The following is a 26428-nucleotide window of genomic DNA, read 5'->3' on the forward strand; positions in this document are numbered from 1 at the left end:
AACTCACCAACTACCAGTCCACTTACTTGGTCCATACGGGACTCGAACCAGCGACCCTGCGGTTCCCAAGCGGAATCCCTACCGACTGAGCTACTGCCGCCCACCGCCCAGTAAAGGAGAGAGCAGAAAAGAAAAATATGATCAATCAAGTGTCAAAGCGTCATGTATGCCCTGAATTATGCTGAGGGTCTTGGTAGAGGTTTGGACCCTAATGAGTGGCCCTCTGGTTAAACATGTGATCTAACATCAGGCTGGAGTTGGTAGTTTCATTTCATAATAATGTTTGCTTTTTGTGTGTTCATTCATTTAAATAGCGTTCAGTGACTCATGATTGTGCATTCTATAAGTCCACATCTTCATATCGCACCATCCAGCTAAAGTCAATACAGTGGAGACATAAAGGCTGTGTGTTTCCCCTCGCTGCTGTCGTAAAAATTGTCCTCGCCTGGAAAAATAAACGTTGACACACTATAGACACTATGTACACATAGTACAAACATAAAACGCATCTAGTAAGATCACAGTTCTTCATGTGCAGTTTGGAGGTGAAACTAGTGAGTAGAATCTTTCTGTGGTGGTGGAAATTGCTTCTGTGAACAGTGACTGGTTTCAGTGGGCTGATGCTGTTTCTGATGTGACCTGTGGTTAAACGTTCAGCTATAGATGGACAGTTAGTTCTCGTCTCTCACTTGCATTCAAATGTCACAGGAAGGGGGTTTATGGGTTTCCTTTCGTGCATGAGAATGTCTTTAAAAAGTCTTCAAAATGTTGTCAATACAGTCTCACAGAAAAGAGCTGCGCTCCAACAAACTCAGTATAATGTTATTTAAAACTGAAGTTTATTGTTGTTACATTTTGAATTTCAAGTGTTCATTAGAGAAAAGGTGGTAGGATATATTTCTCCGAAACCTGTTGTGTGATTTAGTTACACTTATCACCCCTTTTTATAAAAAATAAATACATTTAGCATAAATGATCAGAAACACAACAGAGGAATTTAAGCAGGTTCATAAGAGGTTTTACAATCACCTCAGCTTTAAGATAAGATCAGATCAGATATGATAAGGTGAGATGAGATGAGATGAGATAGCACTTTATTTATCACAAGGGATTTTTGTGTGAAACAGTAGCAGTAGGAGATTGAGAGATTCAACTCTAGTGCAAAAAACATGCAAGAATACATAACAACAGTTACGAAGGGGTTCAAAGTGCACAATATGCAAACTGGGTATGATCATGTAATGAGAATATATACTCTTTATACGTATATATTATGATAGAATCATATTTTACCCTCAGGCTGACTGCTTATTTAATGCTCCACTTTCTTTACCTTCCACTTGCTTGACTCTTTGGTCATATTTCCATTGTCCATCTTCTCCTTTAACTGGACCCTGAGATCCAGTCACAGGATTTGCACGTACAGCTTTCATCAACAGGTCCTCAGTGTGACTGGGTCTCTAGGTGAGTCTTCACACTACTGAAGCCCATCCTTCCTCTTTGCTCTGGGGCTCTTCAGCAGTGATTCAATACATAGCAAATACATTTTGTGCAATGACATGTTTCCCTTTCAAGTCACAACTCTGATTCAGTTAACTGTATTAATTTCTGGACAGTTGTTGTGAACTAATTCCTCCTCACTGGCTGCTTGTGACAGAGTTGTTGTTGTTGTTGCCAGAGTGGGAAGCAAGAAAAGGAAATCCTCCATTCAGTGTGTTGTGAGCATGTCATTTGTGCATTATCATGTTATCTAATTATCTGGATGAAGGATCTGGATAATAAAGACTGAACTGACTGGGTCTTACACTTAGACCTTGCATTTTCAGCATTGTGATAAAATCTCAGTTGTTGGGACATTTTCGTTTTCGATTGTTTGGGTTGTAGTTTGAGGGCAAACCCCTTTTTTAGGTGGAACATTTGTGGAGCAGGGCTGCAGGGGATTTCTGTCTGTGGATCATGTGACTGTTGGGAGACAATAAGGGAGAGAAGGGAAGATGAACAAGTCCAGACAAACCCACACAGAGAAAAGAGGAAACAGAGGAAAACAGAAACTGAATCATAAATGATGAAAAAAGAAGTGCTAATATTGAATAATGCATCCCAACAATCGCAGTTTGTGTAATTAAGAGCACTCTGCCAGCATTTGTAGCATTCTAATCAAACGGGTCTGGCTGGGCGTTCCCAAATCTTGACGCGACGCTTTTGCCGTTTAACAGAAGTTCTCTGACTGTCGTTTCCTTTAGGATATTTTTAAATTGATGAGCGAGGAGTTTATTTTCAATCGGACTGGGGATTTATTTTTTTAATTTAAATTGACGCAGATATCTGCTTTGTGTTTGAACAAGGGCTCCTTTGTCTTATTTTGTTACAACTTCGATTCTGTTGAAGATCAACCATCATAAACACAACATGATCACCTCTTTATTTATGTGATGGATAAGATGAGGAGTCTTATCTTCTTCATGGGTGAGTTACACATACTTCAGAGATGAAATAGTTCATTACCAGATAGGTCCTAGTGGAAAAGCGTAACCATGTAAAGCAAATACTACACTGACGTAATTAGACGATAAAAACAGGCTTTATATGAAAAGTTATATTCATCGTCGTATGTGTGTATGTATGATTTTTGTTAAACCCCAACACTGTCCACATGGTTGTGAGCAGCCATATGTATCTTTAGTCATGGAGATTTGTGAGTTTGAATTTGTATAAATAATAAAAATAGAAATATTGTCATTACCCCACATTGGACACATCACGATTTTTATCCATAACTATATGTTATATGTTATATATGTTATATATCAACAACATACAGTCATGACACTGAAATTAATTTGGAATTTGTGAGTGAAGTCAGTTTAAATCCAGCTTCATTTAAAGTGCATTTCACATGAATCGGTCACGGGTCGCCTCACTCTGTCCCTTGCCCCGTCTAACCTCCTGTGTCATGTTGTGAATAAGCACAAAAAACGGGAGACGGTTGTGAATACGTATTTCATGCAGTGATTCCCTGGAAGGGTTTACATTCTCTCCCAATTTTCTTCTTCACATCACAACATTTCATTGAACTCTATGAACTGTGATGGCAGGCCACCTTCAACTGTGGGCATTTTTGCAAAGGCATTTAATAGTTTGATGCATGTGTGGGAATCCCTGTAGGGTTCTGACCTGTTCTTGAATGTTCAGGTCTCTGTCAGGGGTTTTGACTCTGTTGTGACTGTTGTGTTCCTTCATGTTTTACAGTGATGATCTCATCTGCTACTCTGGAAATAAAGGACAACCTGACAGCCACTGAAGGAGGATCCATCACCCTGCCTGACCCTGTTGTGGAGCTGGGATTCCTCTCATATGGAAGGACGAACATTGCTTATTTGAAAAATAGGGAAATTGACATCTTGGAGGAAAATTTCAGAAACAGGCTTCTGTGGAACAGCAGCACTGGACTCCTCACACTCACAGACCTGCAGAAAAACGACTCAGGGATTTATGATATTGACTCTAAAAGAGGAAATGTTTTTTTATTCTCATATAAACTGAGTGTGTACGGTAAGTGACATTCATTCTCCCATTGTTGACCACTGTGATGGAGGAAACTGTCCTAACTGCATTCATGTGTTCACATTGTGCAAACAACTGTACAACCATGCTGTCATTTGTTCAATGTTACTTTTTCAAAGTCAAGTTTTGTTATTTGTAGTTTCATGTCAAATTGATGATTTCATGGTATAGAAGAAAAGTTTGCTGGACAAAGAAAAATCCTCACTGGACTGCAGCTTGAGAGTTACTGTTCAATTAGCCACATTTGAAATCATCAGTATGAACTACACCAAGATTCACTCATTGAGAACTGACAGACCTAAACAAAATAAACAAAAAATGAACTGTACATGCTAGAAAAAAGAATTTGTTGCAAAGACTTCAGAACAGTAGAACCTAGACTGCAGTTCACGCAAGATTATCAACTTTTTCAGCATTAGAGGTTTAAGGGTTCAGAATTCACATTGTGCCGTGACAATTAACTGAACCCTGAACTTCTGATATAGGAGTCTGTACAGGTTCAGATTCAGCCTATAGAATGTGTAACTGGGATTTCAAACTTTGATTCAGTTATCCCCTTTTAGCTTAAAGATTTGATTATAATTACTTCATACAACATATCGTAACAATGGCCATAAAATCTAAACACTCCTTTATCATAGATTCCTTCCTCCAGTCTGTCCATATCTAATGTTTGTCTACAGTCTTCAGGTTGTTACTGGCAAGTATTTACTATTTACAAAGCAGTAAGTCTGAAAGTACCTGATTTATGGGGCATTACTGTGAATTCACACATATTAATTTGACACTATCACATATTCAGATTTTTAGAACAGTTGGAGGTGGATTCAATAGCTCAGAACATATAGCTATGATGACGCTTTGAACTTATTGAGTCAATTTATTCAAGTATGTAAATATTTTTATTGTCTAAAATAGGCCTCACCGCATACTACCTTTATGCAACATATCATGTTTACTTTACTGACATAATCCTGTTGATTCTGTCCATGCACACAGCTTACACACACTGACAATCACATTTTTTCCTTTAATTGCTGTAAGGAAAATACTGAGGTCATGTAAACGTACTGACTGAGTAAAGGTCAGACATATGACTACTACCTACAAAGTATCACCCTACGAAAAAGTAGTTAAGTAGTAGTTAAACTAGTTTAACCAAAACAACTATGAAGATATTTGTCAAAGCCATGATCAAATCTTTTGGACGAGCCTATAAATTTTCTCAACCTGTCTGTATTCCTCTGCAGAGTGTGTCCAGCAGCCTGCAGTAAAGGCTTCTGCTGTGAGCGCTGACAGCTGCACCTTGGTGTGTTTAGTGGAGAAAGGTGATGAGACAACACTGCTGTGGTACAGAGGAGAGGAGAGAGTGAACCAGAGCAGCTCTGATCTCTCTCTGTCGCTCACTCTACACAAGCAGGACTTTAACTCTACTTTTAAATGTGTGGCTGCAAACCCTGCAGAGGAAAAGTTTGTTTCAGTCAATGCCGCAGTGCTCTGTGGACAAAACAACACAGAAGAGAAAGGTAAGGCTCATTCTGCCACTTAAGTTAGTAGGAGTCATATTAAGAAGATTGTTGTGCATTTAGAAAGAATAATGGGATATGGACATAAAGTTCAAATGTGTTACTAATATCCACTATAAATCTGTTTGACAGGTTTTGATCACGGACATGTAGGGTTAATCCTGATTTCTGCTTTGATCATTCTCACCATCGCCTCTCTCATCACCGGGATGTTTGTCATGAAAAAGTGCAGAGGAAGAACACAAAGAAAGACTCACAACAGGTGGGAATAATCATTTGTGAATTATCTGTTTTTGACAGTCAAAATGTCAAATCCCTTATTTGTATTTATTATTGCCTGAGGACCTTAAACAATGTTATTTTTCTTGGTGAGACTATTAAAGGGTTAATTGGATGCATACATTGGTACATTCCAGAATGCGTCACACTTGTGTTGGAGCTGTTTCAGCCTTCTGTCTCTCTCTAACTCTAACTGTAAGAGTATTAATGTGGTAAACAAGGTGAAGACAAACAAAAACAGTCCAAAAAGTCCTTTTTACAGAGCAGATACTACAAACAATTACCCTCTTTCTCCTTCTGTGCTACTGATAGCTAAATAGAGAAATAGTTCATGAACCACTACTACTACTTCTCAGGGGACAACAAAAAATACAATGAATTCGATTTTTTGCATTTTATCATTCTTTCTTAGCATTAAGATAGCATGCTATGTTGCTGTGCTACATTAGCATTACTATCATCCTGTAATGAAGTTGTGAGCATAAACAGCTGGCATGCATCTTCATTTGAATGTTGCATTTGGTTGAAATCAACACTATTGCATTGTCTTGTGTGAGCATGAGCACCTGCCCAATCCAGGTAGATACAGGTAGAAAGAAATGGGAGGTTAAATTCAATACATTTAATTATTGATTATATACAATTTACAGTTTGATTGAAGTAACATGACAAGTCAAAATGTTCAAAGCTAAATGTATTCGAATAAATGTGTGTCACTCACAATGCACTTTTGGAGCCAGGCAGTCAGACTGTGTGTTGTGACTGAGTGTGTGACAGAAAAAAAGTAAAAAGAGTAAATCTTCTTTCCCAGTATACAGAGGGTCAGGTGACACTGTTACTGTTTAACTATGTGTTAATCTATGGAGTCAGATTTACACATTGAAATATTTTGTGCTACATCACTACACACAATATCGGCCTTCAGCTGTGGCCTTTAATTCCGTTGTTGGGCCAAGAGCAGCCTTGCAAGTGCTTGTCTGTGTGTGTTTCTTTATTTCGATGAATGATTTCTGATATCTTCTTTTGTTTAACAATCTGTAGGATGAACTTCACTGAAGTTGATTATGTATGAAGAGATGCAGTCAGTCTGAGCCCCAACACCGTGTGTGATTGTATGTGAATGCATATGAATTCATTGAATTGACAAATAAAAAAAATCTTATCTTGTCTTATCTTAATGTGATTTATATGCTGATGGGTCCACAGGGCCTCATGTTATTCAAGCAGAAAAAAACATCAGTGTGTAAATTCATCACAAAACTCGAGTAAAACTGAACTCATGGACTATGTCCTTACGAAACACTATAAACCTCACATGAAGACACTGAGTGTTATTCACTTATAATATTATGATTATGATTATTATTGGACGCAAAGCAAATTCCTTATTTGTATTTATTATTGCCTAAGGACGTAAAACAACGTTATTTTTCTTGGTGAGACTATTAAAGGGTAAATTTGATGCATATCCACACAACCAAACAAGTTCTCATAATGAAGTGTAGCAGTCAGAGTGCACAGCTGAGGGTGCAGCATTCACAGTTCATTTGTCCTCATTCTTTACACTGACGAATAGGATGATAGCAACCAGAGTCAAAACCATGGGAACCAGGAACATCCAGGACAGAGCCCAACTTACTCCTGTGAAACATTAGGATCAACAGCTTGAACACACAGCAAGAAGATTGACATGACTGTTATGGTGCCGTCTGTTTACATCATTGAGGGGGCGGCAGTAGCTCAGTCCATAGCGGACTCGGCTGGGAACCAGAGGGAAGCCGGTTCAAGTCACCTGTGTGGACCTACAAAGTGGACTGGCAGCTGGCAGCTGGTGAGTTGCCAGATTGCCTGGCAACCAGGGCAAGGCACCAAAGCCCCAACTGCCATAGAATGGCTGCCCTGCCCCCCTCTGTAATGCATGTGTTTGTGTGTGTGATATCTAAGAGGGGATGCGAGACAAATTTCAAGTTAAAGTCTTATCTTATCTTATAAAGAGATCTGACCCAGCAATTCCAAAATAATTCAGCAAAAAAAGACATAGGACAGCATTACAAAAGGTTACACTGTGCTGTTTAAAATAGTTGTTAATGTATTAGAAAGTTGCCCTCAAAGCTAATAGTGTGCCACATGACAGTGACAGATCCATCATAACCAAATCTACTGAGAACTGTGACAAGTGGTTAACTTGGAACACACAGAGGGGCAAGGACACAGGGAAGAGGCAGCATAAGAGGTGAGACCCACAATGAGAACAACCACTGCACTTTATACATAGCTCCCATTATTTACACTTGTTTGTTTTTTTGAGGATTTATTTTTTCACTCAGATGGTGTGATGCATTGTTATGTGACAGCTTGAAAACAAATACTTGGGAAATACAATGCTGACTTTTGAAACAGTATTGGCTGATTTAAGTCAGCAAACCCCACACAGGAATAAAGGCCTCCTCTGTGTAATGGCTGAGTCTGCGATCTTCCAGACACATGAAGTTAATATCTTAGCTCTTTAACTGTTCTGTGTCAAGCAGGTTTAGGTTCCCTGGTCCAGCCGTGTTCCATTGTGCTCCGACAGATCATGTGTCAATCACAAAAGTGTTGATTACCCGCTGTCAGGTTCACATCTCACCTTACGCTAAAACACAAAACTAAAACTTCAAGCTGTGCAACTTTAATGGCTGTGTGACTTAATGTAAGGTCATTTAAAAGGCAAATTAAATGAATCTGGCAGCTGTATTTGCTGGTTACTTTCAGGCACAGCTGATGAATAGGATAATAGCAACCAGAATCAAAACCATGGGAACCAGGAACATCCAGGACAGAGCTTTACTCCCTCCTGTAAAACATTAGGATCAACAGCGTGAACACACGGTGAGAATCAAGGGATTCAATTGGTAAATAAGAGACTTAAATGTGAATGAGCCTTACTTTTCTTTGGTGTGTTGTTTTGTCTACAGAACACTGCAGCATTGACTGAAACAGACTTCTCCTCTGCAGGGTTTGCAGCCACACATTTAAAAGTAGAGCTGAAGTCCTGCTTGTGTAGAGTGAGCGACAGAGAGAGATCAGAGCTGCTCTGGTTCACTCTCTCCTCTCTTCTTTACCACAGCAGCGTTGTCTCGTCACCTTTCTCCACTAAACACACCAAGGTGCAGCTGTCAGTGCTCACAGCAGAAGCCTTCACTGCAGGCTGCTGGACACACTCTGCAGAGGACAGAAAGGCAAAAACAGACAGAGGAACATCAATTAAGATATTTGTAAATTATATTGTTTTTGCTATAACTGGTCCAGAGTTTCAGATTCTATTTTTATTGCAGTATGTCATTTTTCCACCAGGTGTCACCGCTGGATTTTGATCGCTGTTTATAGCTTTATTTTTCGGAAGGGGGTTATCAAGTCAGATTATTGTGTTAAAGCTTTCATGCCACTGAAGGTTGTTTTATCTAATATATTACCCATCATTTACAGAAGAAGTGTGAAAGAAATGATGACGTGAAAATTAATTCAAGAATAGTTTTAAAGTTTGAAGTTCCTCTGCTTTGTAAAGGGGATTAAATGAATTCACTATTTATTTGTATAATAAGATATTTTCACTGGCGTAAACAAAAGGATTTGAAGACACAACGAATATTTTGTAATTTTTGTGTTTCTATCACTAATACACAGCATCATTTGCAGCATCATATATGAAAACTTCACCTGTGAAAATCACTCAATAACAGGTAAATTGGCACTTTTAGCCTGTATAATAAAATCAATGCTCACGCTGAACATAGTTTTGTTAAAGTGACGACTAAGCTACTGTCAAAACAAGCTTGAATGTATCAATTTTAATTAAACTAAATGTAATAAATCAAAAATTAGTAAAAGTAACTAAACTGATGATAAATGACAGCATGGTTATAGTTCTCATTGCACAATGTGAACACATGAATGCAGTTAGGACAGTTTCCTCCATCACAGTGGTCAACAATGGGAGAATGAGCTTACCGTACACACTCAGTTTATATGAGAGGGAAAAAACATTTCCTCTTTTAGAGTCAATGTTATAAATCCCTGAGTCATTTTTCTGCAGGTCTGTGAGTGTGATGAGTCCAGTGCTGCTGTTCCACAGAAGTCTGTTTCTGAAATTTTTCTCCAAGATGTCAATTTCCCTATTTTTCCAATAAGCAATGGTCTTCCTTCCATATGAGAGGAATCCCAGCTCCACAACAGGGTCAGGCAGGGTGATGGATCCTCCTTCAGTGGCTGCCAGGTTCTCCTTTATTTCCAGAGTAACAAACAAGCTCATCACTGTAAAACATGAAGGAACACAACAGTCACAACAGAGTCAAAACCACTGACAGAGACCTGAGCATTCAAGAGTTCGGAACCCCGCAGGTTCATAGGGACAGGACTAAGTTTGATCATTGTCGCAAGTCGATTTCTTGTAATACAGCCATTCAGACAAAGTCGGAGGCCACTTCTCCCCCATAACATCTCAAATATAAATTCAAAAAACATACAACCACTGCTAAATATATTAAACTGGATATAACAACAAATGACAATAAATCAAATAATAAATCAATCAGCTTTTGTTGTTGTCCTGGCCAGCTGTAAAATCTGACAGCTGGCAAACATAACACATGTTCTGTTGATCATCATCTGTGTCTACACTACTGTGCCATGTTCTCACAACCTTTGGCGGCCGTGGCTTTCTGCTTTTTCTGTTTCAATTTACTTAAAAAATATATTGCCTATTTTGCCACAGGATCTAAGTTCTCCTTTCTCTCTTTCCCTCTGGCTCTCTGCCTCTCTTCTAAAAAAGTTAAACAACAATAAGAATAACAAATATACAACCTTCTTTCTTTTCTCTGTCTCTCTCTCCTTTTCCCCCTCTTTCTGTATAAAAACGATCTCCCATCCCATAACTCTATGCACACTCTCATGTCAAATGCTTGCCTCAATATTAAATATACGATGGAAAAGATCATCATCTAATATTGAATGTAGTTTGAAAGTCTTCATGTTTTCCTGTATTACAGACTTTCACATCCTCAGCATGCAGTCACTTGGGATTTTCAGAAATGCTCCTCGTGTTTTAGTTTTTTTTCGTTTACAGAATTCTTTCAAACTAAATCAGTTCAGAGCCTTCTATGATCATTTACATTCATAAGTTACTTTTATGACTATGATGACTTTGAGGGAATATTTACCTGATAAAATGATGACGGTCCTCATGTGAAGCTCCATGGTTGATGTCAGAGTTTGAGACGTGATCAGGCCTCTGATACATTTAGATTCTTGTCATGTACATGACACAAACAAACCTGAAACCTCTTCCTGTCACTTCTGAGCAGACGTTGTGTGTTTGCCCACTGTTTGAGGGCAGACACCAACTGCAGCATTTTAATAGTTTGACTTGTATTTTATCAATCTGTTTAAGAAGTGATTTTCCTGCTTCAGTGCCTGCAGATTATAAAGTTGAGAGATAATGAAATAATTCTAAAAGGAACATCTTCAGATTTCCATTTTCTTATTTTCTTATTGTCCTTTATGAACCTTTAGACTCCAAATCAGCAACATTCTACTTCCTCTCAGTAAATCTCTGTCAGGTTCACAAAGTGACTGTGTTCACTCACTTGCCAGGAGCTTTAATTGTGAACTACTTACAGGAGTTGTTGTCATGACAACACGTCAGTTAACTGCAGTGGTATTTTCAATGTAAAAGGTTACATCAGCCAGAAACACAGTGCCTTGATCCTGTTTTGTTTTCATTTCCTGTTGTATTTTGTATAATTTCTTTCTTCTTTCATTTAACTTCACTTCCTGCCCTTGTGTAACTTGATTGTTAGTTCTCACATGAGGTTGAAGAAATAAAGTTGGTACTGTCTCATGTTTCTCCTTGTGTTTTGTGTAACTTATGTGTTAGTAAACTGTGTCACTGTTCAAAGCTATATCAGAGTTTTGAGTTGTGTGTGGGTCGATGTTTGAGCACGATTAGGAGATCCAGCATAACTTACTACAGCTCATATCTGATAAACCATGTGCAGATAGACTTTGGTAGCAATAAAAGATGTCCAACTTTAAGCAAAATCATATGTTGGATGTTTTTGTGATTGTTATGAGTGCAGTGTCTCGTGGCCAGAAGTGAACAAACATTATCAGAGGGAGGACAGGAGGAGGCGCTCGCGTTCATCAAATCATTCAAAGGTTTGCAAAGGTCAGAATTATTTCCAAACTATCACATTTATCACTGTAAACCAACAAAGTAAAGTTAAGTCACTCTCACATTTGCTGAGTGTGAACAAGACTAACCAAAGTTTGAAAAAGCAGCAGCCTCTGTTCTCTCTGACAATCTGAAAGATGGTGCTTCCTGAAGTGGAAGCTCCTGATAAGCTTCACGAGATCAGAGCGGAACAAAACACCACCACAGTCAGTAACAGACATGGTCATACCAGTACATTACATTACATTACGGTTATTTAGCAGACGCTTTTATCCAAAGCGACTTCCAATTATCTCAGGGCAGCCATTATTCGGTGCCCTGGAGCAGTTGGGGGTTCGGTGCCTTGCTCAGGGGCACCTCGGCAGTGCCCTGGAGGCAAACTGGCAACTCACCAACTACCAGTCCACTTACTTGGTCCATAAAGGACTCGAACCGGCCACCTTCCGGTTCCCAAGCGGAATCTGTACCGACTGAGCTACTGCTGCCCACCGCCCAGTAAAGGAGAAAGCAGAAAAGAAAAATATGATCAATCAAGTGTCAAAGCGTCATGTATGCCCTGAACTATGCTGAGGGTCTTGGTAGAGGTTTGGATCCTAATGGGTGGTCCTTGGTTAAACATGTGATCTAACATCAGGCTTGAGTTGGTAGTTTCATTTCATAATAATGTTTGCTTTTTGTGTGTTCATTCATTTAAATAGCGTTCAGTTACTCATGATGCATTCTATAACTCCACATCTTCATATCGCACCATCCAGCTAAAGTCAATACAGTGGAGACATAAAGGCTGTGTGTTTCCCCTCGCTGCTATTGTAAAAATTGTCCTCGCCTGGAAAAATAAACGTTGACACACTATAGACACTATGTACACATAGTACAAACATAAAACGCATCTAGTAAGATCACAGTTCTTCGTGTGCAGTTTGGAGGTGAAACTAGTGAGTAGAATCTTTCTGTGGTGGTGGAAATTGCTTCTGTGAACAGTGACTGGTTTCAGTGGGCTGATGCTGTTTCTGATGTGACCTGTGGTTAAACGTTCAGCTATAGATGGACAGTTAGTTCTCGTCTCTCACTTGCATTCAAATGTCACAGGAAGGGGGTTTATGGGTTTCCTTTCGTGCATGAGAATGTCTTTAAAAAGTCTTCAAAATGTTGTCAATACAGTCTCACAGAAAAGAGCTGCGCTCCAACAAACTCAGTATAATGTTATTTAAAACTGAAGTTTATTGTTGTTACATTTTGAATTTCAAGTGTTCATTAGAGAAAAGGTGGTAGGATATATTTCTCCGAAACCTGTTGTGTGATTTAGTTACACTTATCACCCCTTTTTATAAAAAATAAATACATTTAGCATAAATGATCAGAAACACAACAGAGGAATTTAAGCAGGTTCATAAGAGGTTTTACAATCACCTCAGCTTTAAGATAAGATCAGATCAGATATGATAAGGTGAGATGAGATGAGATGAGATAGCACTTTATTTATCACAAGGGATTTTTGTGTGAAACAGTAGCAGTAGGAGATTGAGAGATTCAACTCTAGTGCAAAAAACATGCAAGAATACATAACAACAGTTACGAAGGGGTTCAAAGTGCACAATATGCAAACTGGGTATGATCATGTAATGAGAATATATACTCTTTATACGTATATATTATGATAGAATCATATTTTACCCTCAGGCTGACTGCTTATTTAATGCTCCACTTTCTTTACCTTCCACTTGCTTGCCTCTTTGGTCATATTTCCATTGTCCATCTTCTCCTTTAACTGGACCCTGAGATCCAGTCACAGGATTTGCACGTACAGCTTTCATCAACAGGTCCTCAGTGTGACTGGGTCTCTAGGTGAGTCTTCACACTACTGAAGCCCATCCTTCCTCTTTGCTCTGGGGCTCTTTAGCAGTGATTCAATACATAGCAAAAACATTTTGTGCAATGACATGTTTCCCTTTCAAGTCACAACTCTGATTCAGTTAACTGTATTAATTTCTGGACAGTTGTTGTGAACTAATTCCTCCTCACTGACTGCTTGTGACAGAGTTGTTGTTGTTGTTGCCAGAGTGGGAAGCAAGAAAAGGAAATCCTCCATTCAGTGTGTTGTGAGCATGTCATTTGTGCATTATCATGTTATCTAATTATCTGGATGAAGGATCTGGATAATAAAGACTGAACTGACTGGGTCTTACACTTAGACCTTGCATTTTCAGCATTGTGATAAAATCTCAGTTGTTGGGACATTTCGTTTTCGATTGTTTGGGTTGTAGTTTGAGGGCAAACCCCTTTTTTAGGTGGAACATTTGTGGAGCAGGGCTGCAGGGGATTTCTGTCTGTGGATCATGTGACTGTTGGGAGACAATAAGGGAGAGAAGGGAAGATGAACAAGTCCAGACAAACCCACACAGAGAAAAGAGGAAACAGAGGAAAACAGAAACTGAATCATAAATGATGAAAAAAGAAGTGCTAATATTGAATAATGCATCCCAACAATCGCAGTTTGTGTAATTAAGAGCACTCTGCCAGCATTTGTAGCATTCTAATCAAACGGGTCTGGCTGGGCGTTCCCAAATCTTGACGCGACGCTTTTGCCGTTTAACAGAAGTTCTCTGACTGTCGTTTCCTTTAGGATATTTTTAAATTGATGAGCGAGGAGTTTATTTTCAATCGGACTGGGGATTTATATTTTTAATTTAAATTGACGCAGATATCTGCTTTGTGTTTGAACAAGGGCTCCTTTGTCTTATTTTGTTCCAACTTCGATTCTGTTGAAGATCAACCATCATAAACACAACATGATCACCTCTTTATTTATGTGATGGATAAGATGAGGAGTCTTATCTTCTTCATGGGTGAGTTACACATACTTCAGAGATGAAATAGTTCATTACCAGATAGGTCCTAGTGGAAAAGCGTAACCATGTAAAGCAAATACTACACTGACGTAATTAGACGATAAAAACAGGCTTTATATGAAAAGTTATATTCATCGTCGTATGTGTGTATGTATGATTTTTGTTAAACCCCAACACTGTCCACATGGTTGTGAGCAGCCATATGTATCTTTAGTCATGGAGATTTGTGAGTTTGAATTTGTATAAATAATAAAAATAAATAAAATTGAAAGTGTCCAAAAACGAAATATTGTCATTACCCCACATTGGACACATCACGATTTTTATCCATAACTATATGTTATATATGTTATATGTTATATATGTTATATATGTTATATATGTTATATATCAACAACATACAGTCATGACACTGAAATGAATTTGGAATTTGTGAGTGAAGTCAGATCAAATCCAGCTTCATTTAAAGTGCATTTCACATGAATCGGTCACGGGTCGTCCCGCTCTGTCCCTTGCCCCGTCTAACTCCCTGTGTCATGTAGTGAATAAGCACAGAAAACGGGAAACGGCTGTGAATACTGGATATTGCCAATGTTGCATGAAACGTTTAACCTTTATCTTATGATCTATGTGCGAAAGGGGCTGAAACAAATATTATTTAAAACAGGCCTTGCAGCAACAAACTGAACATTTTGGCAGTTGTAAAGTTTATCCTAGAATGACAGATAGACTCTCTGGACTACTGGTTACTACAATGCCTGCTGTTCTACCTTGAGACTTAAATGGCAGAGAAACTGTTTGCATTTGATGAAACTGGCTGCCAGTGGATGCAGCACTGGCATTGATGGCCAATGACTGACAGTGGAAAAGAGCTTTCCAGAAGGACATCTGTGAAAGGGGAGACCTTGAAGAGTACAGACCCTAAGATGAAGAATTTTGATAGTAATCTGTAAAAGCATTTTGATTAAGACTGAGGAAATCTGGATTGTGGCACCTGACCTTAAATGAATCATCAGTCATTCCGTTTGCAATTTCCTGCGGGGACTGTATAGAAGTGGAGTAACACAAAAGTTGTGTCATGTGTGGGCAATGGGAGAACAACAAATGAAACTTCTGCAAGCTGCAGTTAGGTTGCACCAAGTAAGATAGTGCAACATGCTTGAAAACTAAACCAGAATATAAATGCACCAATCACTACAAGATCTATAAACTTCTTTTAATACAGTTTACTAAAGTCTAGTATGTGTCTAGTATAGTGTTTAGTGTGGCATGCTGAGTACTAATCTATGATCCAATCTTTGACTCCCATTAGAGGCCTCATTATGCAAATATATAATTTAAACATTGTGCCTGTCAGATCATCTGATAGCTATTTCCAGCTGTGGAAGTTGGAGGGAAGTGTCTGTTAGTGTCTTCTATCTTTCCAATCAACAATGCGCGTATTTCATGCAGTGATTCCCTGGAAGGATTTCATTTCTCTCCCAATTTTCTTCTTCACATCACAACATTTCATCACAGTTCAACTCTGTACAGGCCACCTTCAACCATGGGCATTTTGGCATCAAATAGTTTGGAGCATGTGTAGGATGTAACCATTCCCTGCTCACCCTCTTCACCTGCTATCACTCACTATTTGCCTCACATTGATCACGTTAAACGTTAACAAAATACAAGCGAGTTCTGTCCCTGTGGGGTTCTGACCTCTTCTTGAATGCTCAGGTCTCTGTCAGTGGATTTGACTCTGTTGTGACTGTAGTGTTCCTTCATGTTTTACAGTGATGAGCTCATTTGATACTCTGGAAATAAAGGAGAACCTGACAGCCACTGAAGGAGGATCCATCACCCTGCCTGCCCCTGTTATGGAGCTGGGATTCCTCTTATATGGAGGGGAGGTCCTTGCTCAATTGAAAAATGAGGACATTGATATCTATGAGAAAAGTTTCAGAAACAGACTTCTGTGGAACAGCAGCATTGGACTCCTCACACTCACAGACCTGCAGAAAAATGACTCAGGGATTTATGGGATTCAATCTAAAAAAGGAAATCTTTTTACTGTCTCATATAAACTCAGTGTGTACGGTAAGTGACATTCATTCTCCCATTGTTGACCACTGTGATGGAGGAAACTGTTCTAACTGCATTCATGTGTTCACATTGTGCAAACAACTGTACAACCATGCTGTCATTTGTTCAATGTTACTTTTTCAAAGTCAGGTTTTGTTATTTGTAGTTTCATGTCAAATTGATGATTTCATGGTATAGAAGAAAAATCCTCACTGGACTGCAGCTTGAGAGTTACTGTTCAATTAGCCACATTTGAAATCATCAGTATGAACTACACCAAGATAGTTTGATGCATGTGTGGGAATCCCTGTAGGGTTCTGACCTCTTCTTGAATGTTCAGGTCTCTGTCAGGGGTTTTGACTCTGTTGTGACTGTTGTGTTCCTTCATGTTTTACAGTGATGAGCTCATCTGCTACTCTGGAAATAAAGGACAACCTGACAGCCACTGAAGGAGGATCCATCACCCTGCCTGACCCTGTTATGGAGCTGGGATTCCTCTTATATGGAAGGAAGAACATTGCTTATTTTAGAATTAGGAAAATTGACATCTTTGAGGAAAATTTCAGAAACAGGCTTCTGTGGAACAACAGCACTGGACTCCTCACACTCACAGACCTGCAGAAAAACGACTCAGGGATTTATCATATTGACTCTAAAAAAGGAAATGTCTTTTTATTCTCATATAAACTGAGTGTGTACGGTAAGTGACATTCATTCTCCCATTGTTGACCACTGTGATGGAGGAAACTGTCCTAACTGCATTCATGTGTTCACATTGTGCAAACAACTGTACAACCATGCTGTCATTTGTTCAATGTTACTTTTTCAAAGTCAGGTTTTGTTATTTGTGGTTTCATGTCAAATTGATGATTTCATGGTAGAGCCGAAAAGTTTGCTGGACAAAGAAAAATCCTCACTGGACTGCAGCTTGAGAGTTTCTGTTCAATTAGCCACATTTGAAATCATCAGTATGAACTTCACCAAGATTCACTCACTGAGAACTGACAGACCTAAACAAAATAAACAAAAAATGAACTGTACATGCTAGAAAGACGAATTTGTTGCAAAGAGTTCAGAACAGACAGTAGAACTTTGACTGTAGTTCACGCAAGATTATCAACTTTTTCAGCATTAGAGGTTTAAGGGTTCAGAATTCACATTGTGCCGTGACAATTAACTGAACCCTGAACTTTTGATTTAGGAGTCTGTACAGGTTCAGATTCAGCCTATAGAATGTATAACTGGGATTTAAACCTTTGATTCAGTTAAAGATTTGATTATAATTACTTACATACAACATATCGTAGCAATTCCCTAAAATCTATACACTCCTATATCATAGATTCCTTCCTCCAGTCTGTCCATATCTAATGTTTGTCTACAGTCTTCAGGTGGTTACTGGACATGAGTATTTACTATTTACAAAGCAGTAAGTCTGAAAGTACCTGATTTATGGGACACTGTGAATTTACACATATTAATTTGACACTGTCACATATTCAGATTTTTAGAACAGTTGGAGGTGGATTCAATAGCTCAGAACATATAGCTATGATGACGCTTTGAACTTTTTGAGTCAATTTATTCAAGTATGTAAATATTTTTATTGTCTAAAATAGGCCTTACCTCATACTACCATTATGCAACATATCATGTTTACTTTACTGCCATAATCCTGTTGATTCTGTCCATGCACACAGCTAACACACACTGATAATCACATTTTTGCCTTTAATTGCTGTAAGGAAAATACTGAGGTCATGTAAACGTACTGACTGAGTAACTGCGACACATATGACTACTACCTACAAAGTATCACCCAACGAAAAAGGGTTACTTTCCAACACAAACCATATAGCAGATGCAAGCAAAATGTATTTATTACTAGTTTAACCAAAACAACTATGAAGATATTTGTCAAAGCCAGGATAAAATCTTTGGGACGAGCCTATAAATTGTCTCAACCTGTCTGTATTCCTCTGCAGAGTGTGTCCAGCAGCCTACAGTGAAGGCTTCAGCTGTGAGCGCTGACAGCTGCACCTTGGTGTGTTTAGTGGAGAAAGGTGATGAGACAACACTGCTGTGGTACAGAGGAGAGGAGAGAGTGAACCAGATCAGCTCTGATCTCTCTCTGTCGCTCACTCTACACAAGCAGGACTTTAACTCTACTTTTAAATGTGTGGCTGCAAACCCTGCAGAGGAAAAGTTTATTTCAGTCAACGCCACAGTGTCCTGTGGACAAGACAACACAGAAGAGAAAGGTAAGGCTCATTCTGTCACTGTTATCTTAAGTAAGTAGAAGTCATTTAACTATTTGAACAAGACTGTTGTGCATTTTGGAAGAGTAATGGGATATGGACATAAAGTTCAAATGTGTTACTAATATCCACTATAAATCTGTTTGACAGGTTTTGATCACGGACACGTTGGGTTGATCCTGATTTCCGCTTTGATCATTCTCACCATCGCCTCTCTCATCACCTGGATGTTTGTCATGAAAAAGTGCAGAGGAAGAACACAAAGAAAGACTCACAACAGGTGGGAATAATCATTTGTGAATCATCTGTTTTCTCATTAATTAGAGCTTTTTGACAGTCAAAATGGCAAATCCCTTTTTTTGTATTTATTATTGCCTGAGGACCTTAAACAATGTTATTTTTCTTGGTGAGACTTTTAAAGGGTTATTTGGATGCATACATTGGTACATTCCAGAATGCGTCACACTTGTGTTGGAGCTGTTTCAGCCATCTGTCTCTCTCTAACTCTAACTGTAAGAGTATTAATGTGGTAAACAAGGTGAAGACAAACAAAAACAGAAAGACACACGTACAAATGAAAGTCCTGTTTAAAGAGCAGATACTACAAACAATTACCCTCATTACATTACGATCATTTGGCAGACGCTTTTATCCAAAGCGACTTACATTACATTACCACCCTTCGCAGAGGGGGGAGCAATTGAGGGTTCGGTGCCTTGCTCAGGGGCACCTCGGCAGGGGCTCAAACCGGCGACCCTCTGGTTACCAAGCGGAAGCACTACCCACTGAGCCACTGCCTCCTAAGGCAGTGGCTCCTAAGGCACCCTCTTTCTCCTTCTGTGCTACTGATAGCTAAATAGAGAAATAGTTCATGAACCACTACTACTACTTCTCAGGGTACAACAAAAAATACAATGAATTCGATTTTTTGCATTTTATCATTCTTTCTTAGCATTAAGATAGCATGCTATTTTGCGGAGCATGAGCACCTGGCCAATCCAGGTAGATACAGGTAGAAAGATATGGGAGAATAAATTCAATACATTTAATTATTGATTATATACAATTTACAGTTTGATTGAAGTAACATGACAAGTCAAAATGTTCAAAGCTAAATGTATTTCGAATAAATGTGTGTCACTCACAATGCACTTTTGGAGCCAGACAGACAGACTGTGTGTTGTGACTGAGTGTGTGACAGAAAAAATCACATGTGTCATTGTGCCAAATGAATAGGGAGTAAATCTTCTTTCCCAGTAGACAGAGGGTCAGGTGACACTGTTACTGTTTAACTCTGTGTTAATCTATGGAGTCAGATTTACACGTTGAAATATTTTGTGCTACATCACTACACACAATATCGGCCTTCAGCTGTGGCCTTTAATTCCGTTGTTGGGCCAGGAGCAGCCTTGCAAGTGCTTGTCTGTGTGTGTTTCTTTATTTCGATGAATGATTTCTGATATCTTCTTTTGTTTTTTTCAATCTGTAGGATGAACTTCACTGAAGTTGATTATGTATGAAGAGATGCAGTCAGCCTGAGCCCCAACACCGTGTGTGATTGTATGTGAATGCATATGAATTCATTGAATTGACAAATAAAAAAAATCTTATCTTGTCTTATCTTAATGTGATTTATATGCTGATGGGTCCACAGGGCCTCATGTTATTCAAGCAGAAAAAAACATCAGTGTGTAAATTCATCACAAAACTCGAGTAAAACTGAACTCATGGACTATGTCCTTACGAAACACTATAAACCTCACATGAAGACACTGAGTGTTATTCACTTATAATATTATGATTATGATTATTATTGGACGCAAAGCAAATTCCTTATTTGTATTTATTATTGCCTAAGGACGTAAAACAACGTTATTTTTCTTGGTGAGACTATTAAAGGGTAAATTTGATGCATATCCACACAACCAAACAAGTTCTCATAATGAAGTGTAGCAGTCAGAGTGCACAGCTGAGGGTGCAGCATTCACAGTTCATTTGTCCTCATTCTTTACACTGACGAATAGGATGATAGCAACCAGAGTCAAAACCATGGGAACCAGGAACATCCAGGACAGAGCCCTACTTACTCCTGTGAAACATTAGGATCAACAGCTTGAACACACAGCAAGAAGATTGACATGACTGTTATGGTGCCGTCTGTTTACATCATTGAGGGGGCGGCAGTAGCTCAGTCCATAGCGGACTCGGCTGGGAACCAGAGGGAAGCCGGTTCAAGTCACCTGTGTGGACCTACAAAGTGGACTGGCAGCTGGCAGCTGGTGAGTTGCCAGATTGCCTGGCAACCAGGGCAAGGCACCAAAGCCCCAACTGCCATAGAATGGCTGCCCTGCCCCCCTCTGTAATGCATGTGTTTGTGTGTGGGATATCTAAGAGGGGATTGCAGACAAATTTCAAGTTAAAGTCTTATCTTATCTTATAAAGAGATCTGACCCAGCAATTCCAAAATAATTCAGCAAAAAAAGACATAGGACAGCATTACAAAAGGTTACATTGTGCTGTTTAAAATAGTTGTTAATGTATTAGAAAGTTGCCCTCAAAGCTAATAGTGTGCCACATGACAGTGACAGATCCATCATAACCAAATCTACTGAGAACTGTGACAAGTGGTTAACTTGGAACACACAGAGGGGCAAGGACACAGGGAAGAGGCAGCATAAGAGGTGAGACCCACAATGAGAACAACCACTGCACTTTATACATAGCTCCCATTATTTACACTTGTTTGTTTTTTTGAGGATTTCTTTTTTCACTCAGATGGTGTGATGCATTGTTATGTGACAGCTTGAAAACAAATACTTGGGAAATACAATGCTGACGTTTGAAACAGTATTGGCTGATTTAAGTCAGCAAACCCCACACAGGAATAAAGGCCTCCTCTGTGTAATGGCTGAGTCTGCGATCTTCCAGACACATGAAGTTAATATCTTAGCTCTTTAACTGTTCTGTGTCAAGCAGGTTTAGGTTCCCTGGTCCAGCCGTGTTCCATTGTGCTCCGACAGATCATGTGTCAATCACAAAAGTGTTGATTACCTGCTGTCAGGTTCACATCTCACCTTACGCTAAAACACAAAACTAAAACTTCAAGCTGTGCAACTTTAATGGCTGTGTGACTTAATGTAAGATCATTTAAAAGGCAAATGAAATTAATCTGGCAGCTGTATTTGCTGGTTACTTTCAGGCACAGCTGATGAATAGGATGATAGCAACCACAATCAAAACCATGGGAACCAGGAACATCCAGGACAGAGCTTTACTCCCTCCTGTAAAACATTAGGATCAACAGCATGAACACACGGTGAGAATCAAAGGATTCAATTGGCAAAAAAGAGACATAAATGTGAATGAGCCTTACTTTTCTTTGGTGTGTTGTTTTGTCTACAGAACACTGCAGCATTGACAGAAACAGACTTCTCCTCTGCAGGGTTTGCAGCCACACAATTAAAAGTAGAGCTGAAGTCCTGCTTGTGTAGAGTGAGCGACAGAGAGAGATCAGAGCTGCTCTGGTTCACTCTCTCCTCTCCTCTGTACCACAGCAGTGTCGTCTCATCACCTTTCTCCACTAAACACACCAAGGTGCAGCTGTCAGCGCTCACAGCAGAAGCCTTCACTGCAGGCTGCTGAACACACTCTGCAGAGGACAGAAAGACAGAAACAGACAGAGGAACTTCATTTGAGAAAGATTGCCATAACTGGTCCAGAGTGTCAGATTCTATTTTTCTTTGCAGTTCGTCATTATTCCACCAGGCGTCACCGCTGGATTTTTCGCCTCTGTAAATACAGTCACGTGACCACATGTCCCAAATCCCAGCCTTCGTATAAAGGCAGATGTTGCAGCCTTTCTCCTGTTCTTTGCCAGATTGTCGTTGCGGTTTATCTTACATGCTCAGCTGTTTTCTGCCTGAGTTGGTGACTGTTGGCTGTGTCCATTCTGACCTTTGTATTTCTTCTTATCATGCTTTTTTGCTTTCAGCCAAAAAGATCGCCGTTTATTTGTAAAAAAATTTCGGGGGGTTATCAAGTAAGATTGTTGTTTAGACTTTAAATCAGCAACATTCTACTTCCTCTCAGTAAATCTCTGTCAGGTCTGTCTGTGTTCACTCACTTGCCAGGAGCTTTTCAATGTAAAGAGTTACATCAGCTAGAAACACACAGTGCCATGATCCCATTTTGTGTTCATTTCACTGTTCAAATCTATATCAGAGTTTTGAGTTGTGTGTGGGTCGATGTTTGAGCACGATTAGGAGATCCAGCATAACTTACTACAGCTCATATCTGATAAACCATGTGCAGATAGATTTTGGTAGCAATAAAAGGTGTGGCACTTAAAGTAAAATCATATGTTGGATGTTCTTGTGATTTTTATCAGTGCAGTGTCTCGTGGCCAGAAGTGAACAAAGGCACATTATCAGAGGGGGGACAGGAGGAGGCGCTCGCGTTCATCAAATCATTCAAAGGTTTGCAAAGGTCAGAATTATATTAAATATCACACATATCAAACTATCACATTTATCACTGTAAACTAACAACGTAAAGTTAAGCCACTCTCACATTTACTGAGTGTGAACCAGACTAACCAGAGTTTGAAAAAGCAGCAGCCTCTGTTCTCTCTGACACTCTGACAGATGGTGCTTCCTGATGTGAAAGCTCCTGATAAGCTTCACACATCAGAGCGGAACAAAACACCCCCACAGACAATAAAATACATGTTCAGACCTGCTGCAGAGAGTGTATGGCTGTGTGAAAGAAGCTATGCAGGAACCAGTAAAGGAGAAAGCAGATCAATCAAGTGTCAAAGTGTCATGTATGCCCTGGACTATGCTGGGGATCTTGGTAGAGGTTTGGATCCTAATGAGTGGTCCTCTGGTTAAACATGTGATCTAACATCAGGCCTGAGTTGGTAGTTTCATTTCATAATAAGGTTTGCTTTTTGTGTGTTCATTCATTTAAATAGCGTTCAGTTACTCATGATGCATTCTATAAGTCCACATCTTCATATCGCACCATCCAGCTAAAGTCAATACAGTGGAGACATAACGGCTGTGTGTTTCCCCTCGCTGCCATCATAAAAATTGTCCTCGCCTCGAAAAATAAACGTTGACACACTACTATCAGACGTGATCACTAAGCACTGTGCATCCAAAGGACATGAGGTCAAACAGGATCAATCTGGATGAAGATAATAACAGGGCGCACAATGTTAGTTCCTCAAATGGGAGTCAGTTCCTCAAACGTGAGCAGCACAGCAGCTCAGTGGGTTAGAGGCACTGTATTCTCACAGCAGAAGGTCCTGGGATCAATTCCTGTCTGTGTGGAGTTTGCATGTTCTCCCTGTGTTTGTGTGTTTTTTCCCTCCACCAATCAAAGACATGTTAGATTTCTCCTTGACCAAAGGCACTGGCTTAGTATCGTCGTTGGTCCCCGGGTGGCACACAGGTTCATGCACAAGGGGTTAAATGCAGAGGATACATTTTACTCAGGTTGTGCTCTTTAGGACTGAATAGGGCATTAAAATGATAAATGTTTTTGTTTTGTATTAACTTCAACAAACCTCATTTACCTATTAACCTTTGTAAAGACCACGATTCTTCAAATATATTTTTGGTTAAATCTATCATTTTGTTATCACCAACAACAACATGAGTGTTTGGCCTCGGGCACACTATCAAAGTCAAAGCATACAAAATAATGGCAGTTGCAGCCGTTACACACCATCTGCCTATCCACATCATACAGGCTGTAATAAAGCAGCAGCTGGTCTGATAAAAGCTAAGGCTGGAGGTTTGGCTCATATTTCCAACTACAGTCAGACTCACACCTACAGCTGCTGCTGTCAGGCACTGTGCTCAGTTTGTTCACTATTTCAATCAGCATTTTATTATTTTAAGCACAAATTTAAGGCTTGAATGAAAAGTTTGATCTACAAAACATCAAAGCCCCAATTACAACCATGAACGTAATGATGCATGTCTGCCTGGTTTGTTCATGTGGAGTCACAGACAGTATACAGTTTCAATAATTGATTGTCTGGAATGCACAATTGAAAAAAATGTGTTTGTGGTGTTGTGAAAAAAAAATACAACCACCACCAAGTTGCAGCATTTTGGAGCTATTTGGACAAACACGGTCTGTCTTCCTTCTTATTGTGAGACACTACAAGTCTGTTCACCGGTCTTCATGTAATTACTTCATTTAATGACCAAGGAAAATCCAACATCCATTCTATGTCATATTAACAGTGAACATAGTACAAACATAAAACGCATCTAGTAAGATCACAGTTCTTCATGTGCAGTTTGGAGGGGAAACTAGTAAGCAAAATGTTTCTGTTGTGGTGGAAATTGTTTCTGTGAACAGTGTCTGGTTTCAGTGGGCTGATGCTGTTTCTGATGTGATCTGTGGTTAAACGTTCAGCTATAGGTGGACAGTTAGTTCTCGTCTCTTACTTGCATTCAAATGTCACAGGAAGGGGGTTTATGGGTTTCCTTTCGTGTATGAGAATGTCTTTAAAAAGACATGATGTTGAGAGACAAATACATCAAAATGTTGTCAATAAAGTCTCACCTCAGAGAAAAGAGCTGAGCTCCAACAAACTCTGTATAATGTAATTTAAAGCTGAAAGACTCTCATGCTGGGTTTTTCATATAATTTACTTACAATTCACACTCTTTTGGAGTGTGTCCTTCATAGTGGGAGTATAATGTTGTTACTTTTTGAATTTCAAGTGTTCATTAGAGTAAAGGTGGTAGGATATATGTCTCCAAAACTCCAAAAAAAGTCGTGTGATGTAGTTACACTTATCACTCCTTTTTCATTGAAAATAAATACATTTGGCATAAATGATCAGAAAAACAACTGAGGAGTTTAAGCAGGTTCTTAAGAGGTTTTACAATCATCTCAGCTTTAAGATAAGATAAGATAAGATAAGATAAGATCAGATAAGATGAGATGAGATGAGATGAGATGGGATAAGATGAGAAAGCACTTCATTTATCCCAAAGGAATTTTTGTGCAACAGTAGCAGTAGGAGATTGAGAGATTCATCTCTAGTGCAAAAAACTTGCAAGAATACACAACAACAGATACGGAGGGGTTCAAAGTGCACAATGTGCAAACTGGGTATGATTATGTAATGAGAATATATACTCTATATACGTTTATATACGTATATAATATAATATAATATAATCATATTTTACCCTCAGGCTGACCGCTTATTTAATGCTCCACTTTCTTTACCTTCCACTTGCTTGACTCTTTGGTCATATTTCCATTGTCCATCTTCTCCTTTAACTGGACTCTGAGATCCAGTCACATGATTTGCATGTACAGCTTTCATCAACAGGTGCTCAGTGTGACTGGGTCTCTAGGTGAGTCTTCACACTACTAAAGCCCATCCTTCCTCTTTGCTCTGGGGCTCTTCATCAGTGATTCAATACATAGCAAATACATGTTGTACAGTGATATGTTTCCCTTTGAAGTCACAGCTCTGATTCAGTTAACTGTATTCATTTCTGGATAGATGTAATTAATCCCTATTTCCTGCTCAGTGGCTGCTTGTGACAGACAGAGTTGCTGTTGTTTCCAGAGCAGGAAGCCAGAACAGGAAATCCTCCATTCAGTGTGTTGTGAGCATGTAAGTCGAGCATTGTCATGTTACAA

The 26428-nt window shown here is 39.3% G+C and overlaps 1 protein-coding gene across 2 annotated transcripts; it reads left to right on the plus strand.

Annotated features, from left to right (window-relative positions):
• Nucleotides 1-1619: 1619 nt before the first annotated feature.
• LOC142994674 (CD48 antigen-like) lies at nucleotides 1620-20348 on the plus strand. 2 transcript variants are annotated; one of them, XM_076145485.1, is made up of 6 exons: nucleotides 1620-2466; nucleotides 3250-3552; nucleotides 16888-17190; nucleotides 18476-18751; nucleotides 18899-19028; nucleotides 20238-20348. In XM_076145485.1, the coding sequence occupies exons 1-6, from the start codon at nucleotides 2433-2435 to the stop codon at nucleotides 20266-20268; spliced, it is 1077 nt and encodes a 358-aa protein (XP_076001600.1). In that variant the 5' UTR covers nucleotides 1620-2432; the 3' UTR covers nucleotides 20269-20348. The 2 variants fall into 2 exon arrangements, with proteins under 2 accessions (XP_076001600.1, XP_076001602.1); XM_076145487.1 differs by lacking the exons at nucleotides 1620-2466; nucleotides 3250-3552 and adding exons at nucleotides 13593-14423; nucleotides 16203-16505.
• Nucleotides 20349-26428: the final 6080 nt, after the last annotated feature.

Source organism: Genypterus blacodes, unplaced genomic scaffold (assembly GCF_046128005.1).
Source record: "Genypterus blacodes isolate CSIRO-AG114 ecotype Tasmania unplaced genomic scaffold, CSIRO-AGI_Gbla_v1 ptg000030l_1, whole genome shotgun sequence".
NCBI lineage: Eukaryota > Metazoa > Chordata > Actinopteri > Ophidiiformes > Ophidiidae > Genypterus > Genypterus blacodes.

Bases quoted from the DNA above. Each gene is read 5' to 3' on its own strand.
- LOC142994674 (XM_076145485.1), top strand. From the start codon at position 2,433: ATGGATAAGATGAGGAGTCTTATCTTCTTCATGG. The intron at 3,553-16,887 runs GTAAGTGACATT...CATGTTTTACAG, and splicing joins ATATAAACTGAGTGTGTACG to TGATGAGCTCATCTGCTACT. The intron at 17,191-18,475 runs GTAAGTGACATT...ATTCCTCTGCAG, and splicing joins ATATAAACTGAGTGTGTACG to AGTGTGTCCAGCAGCCTACA.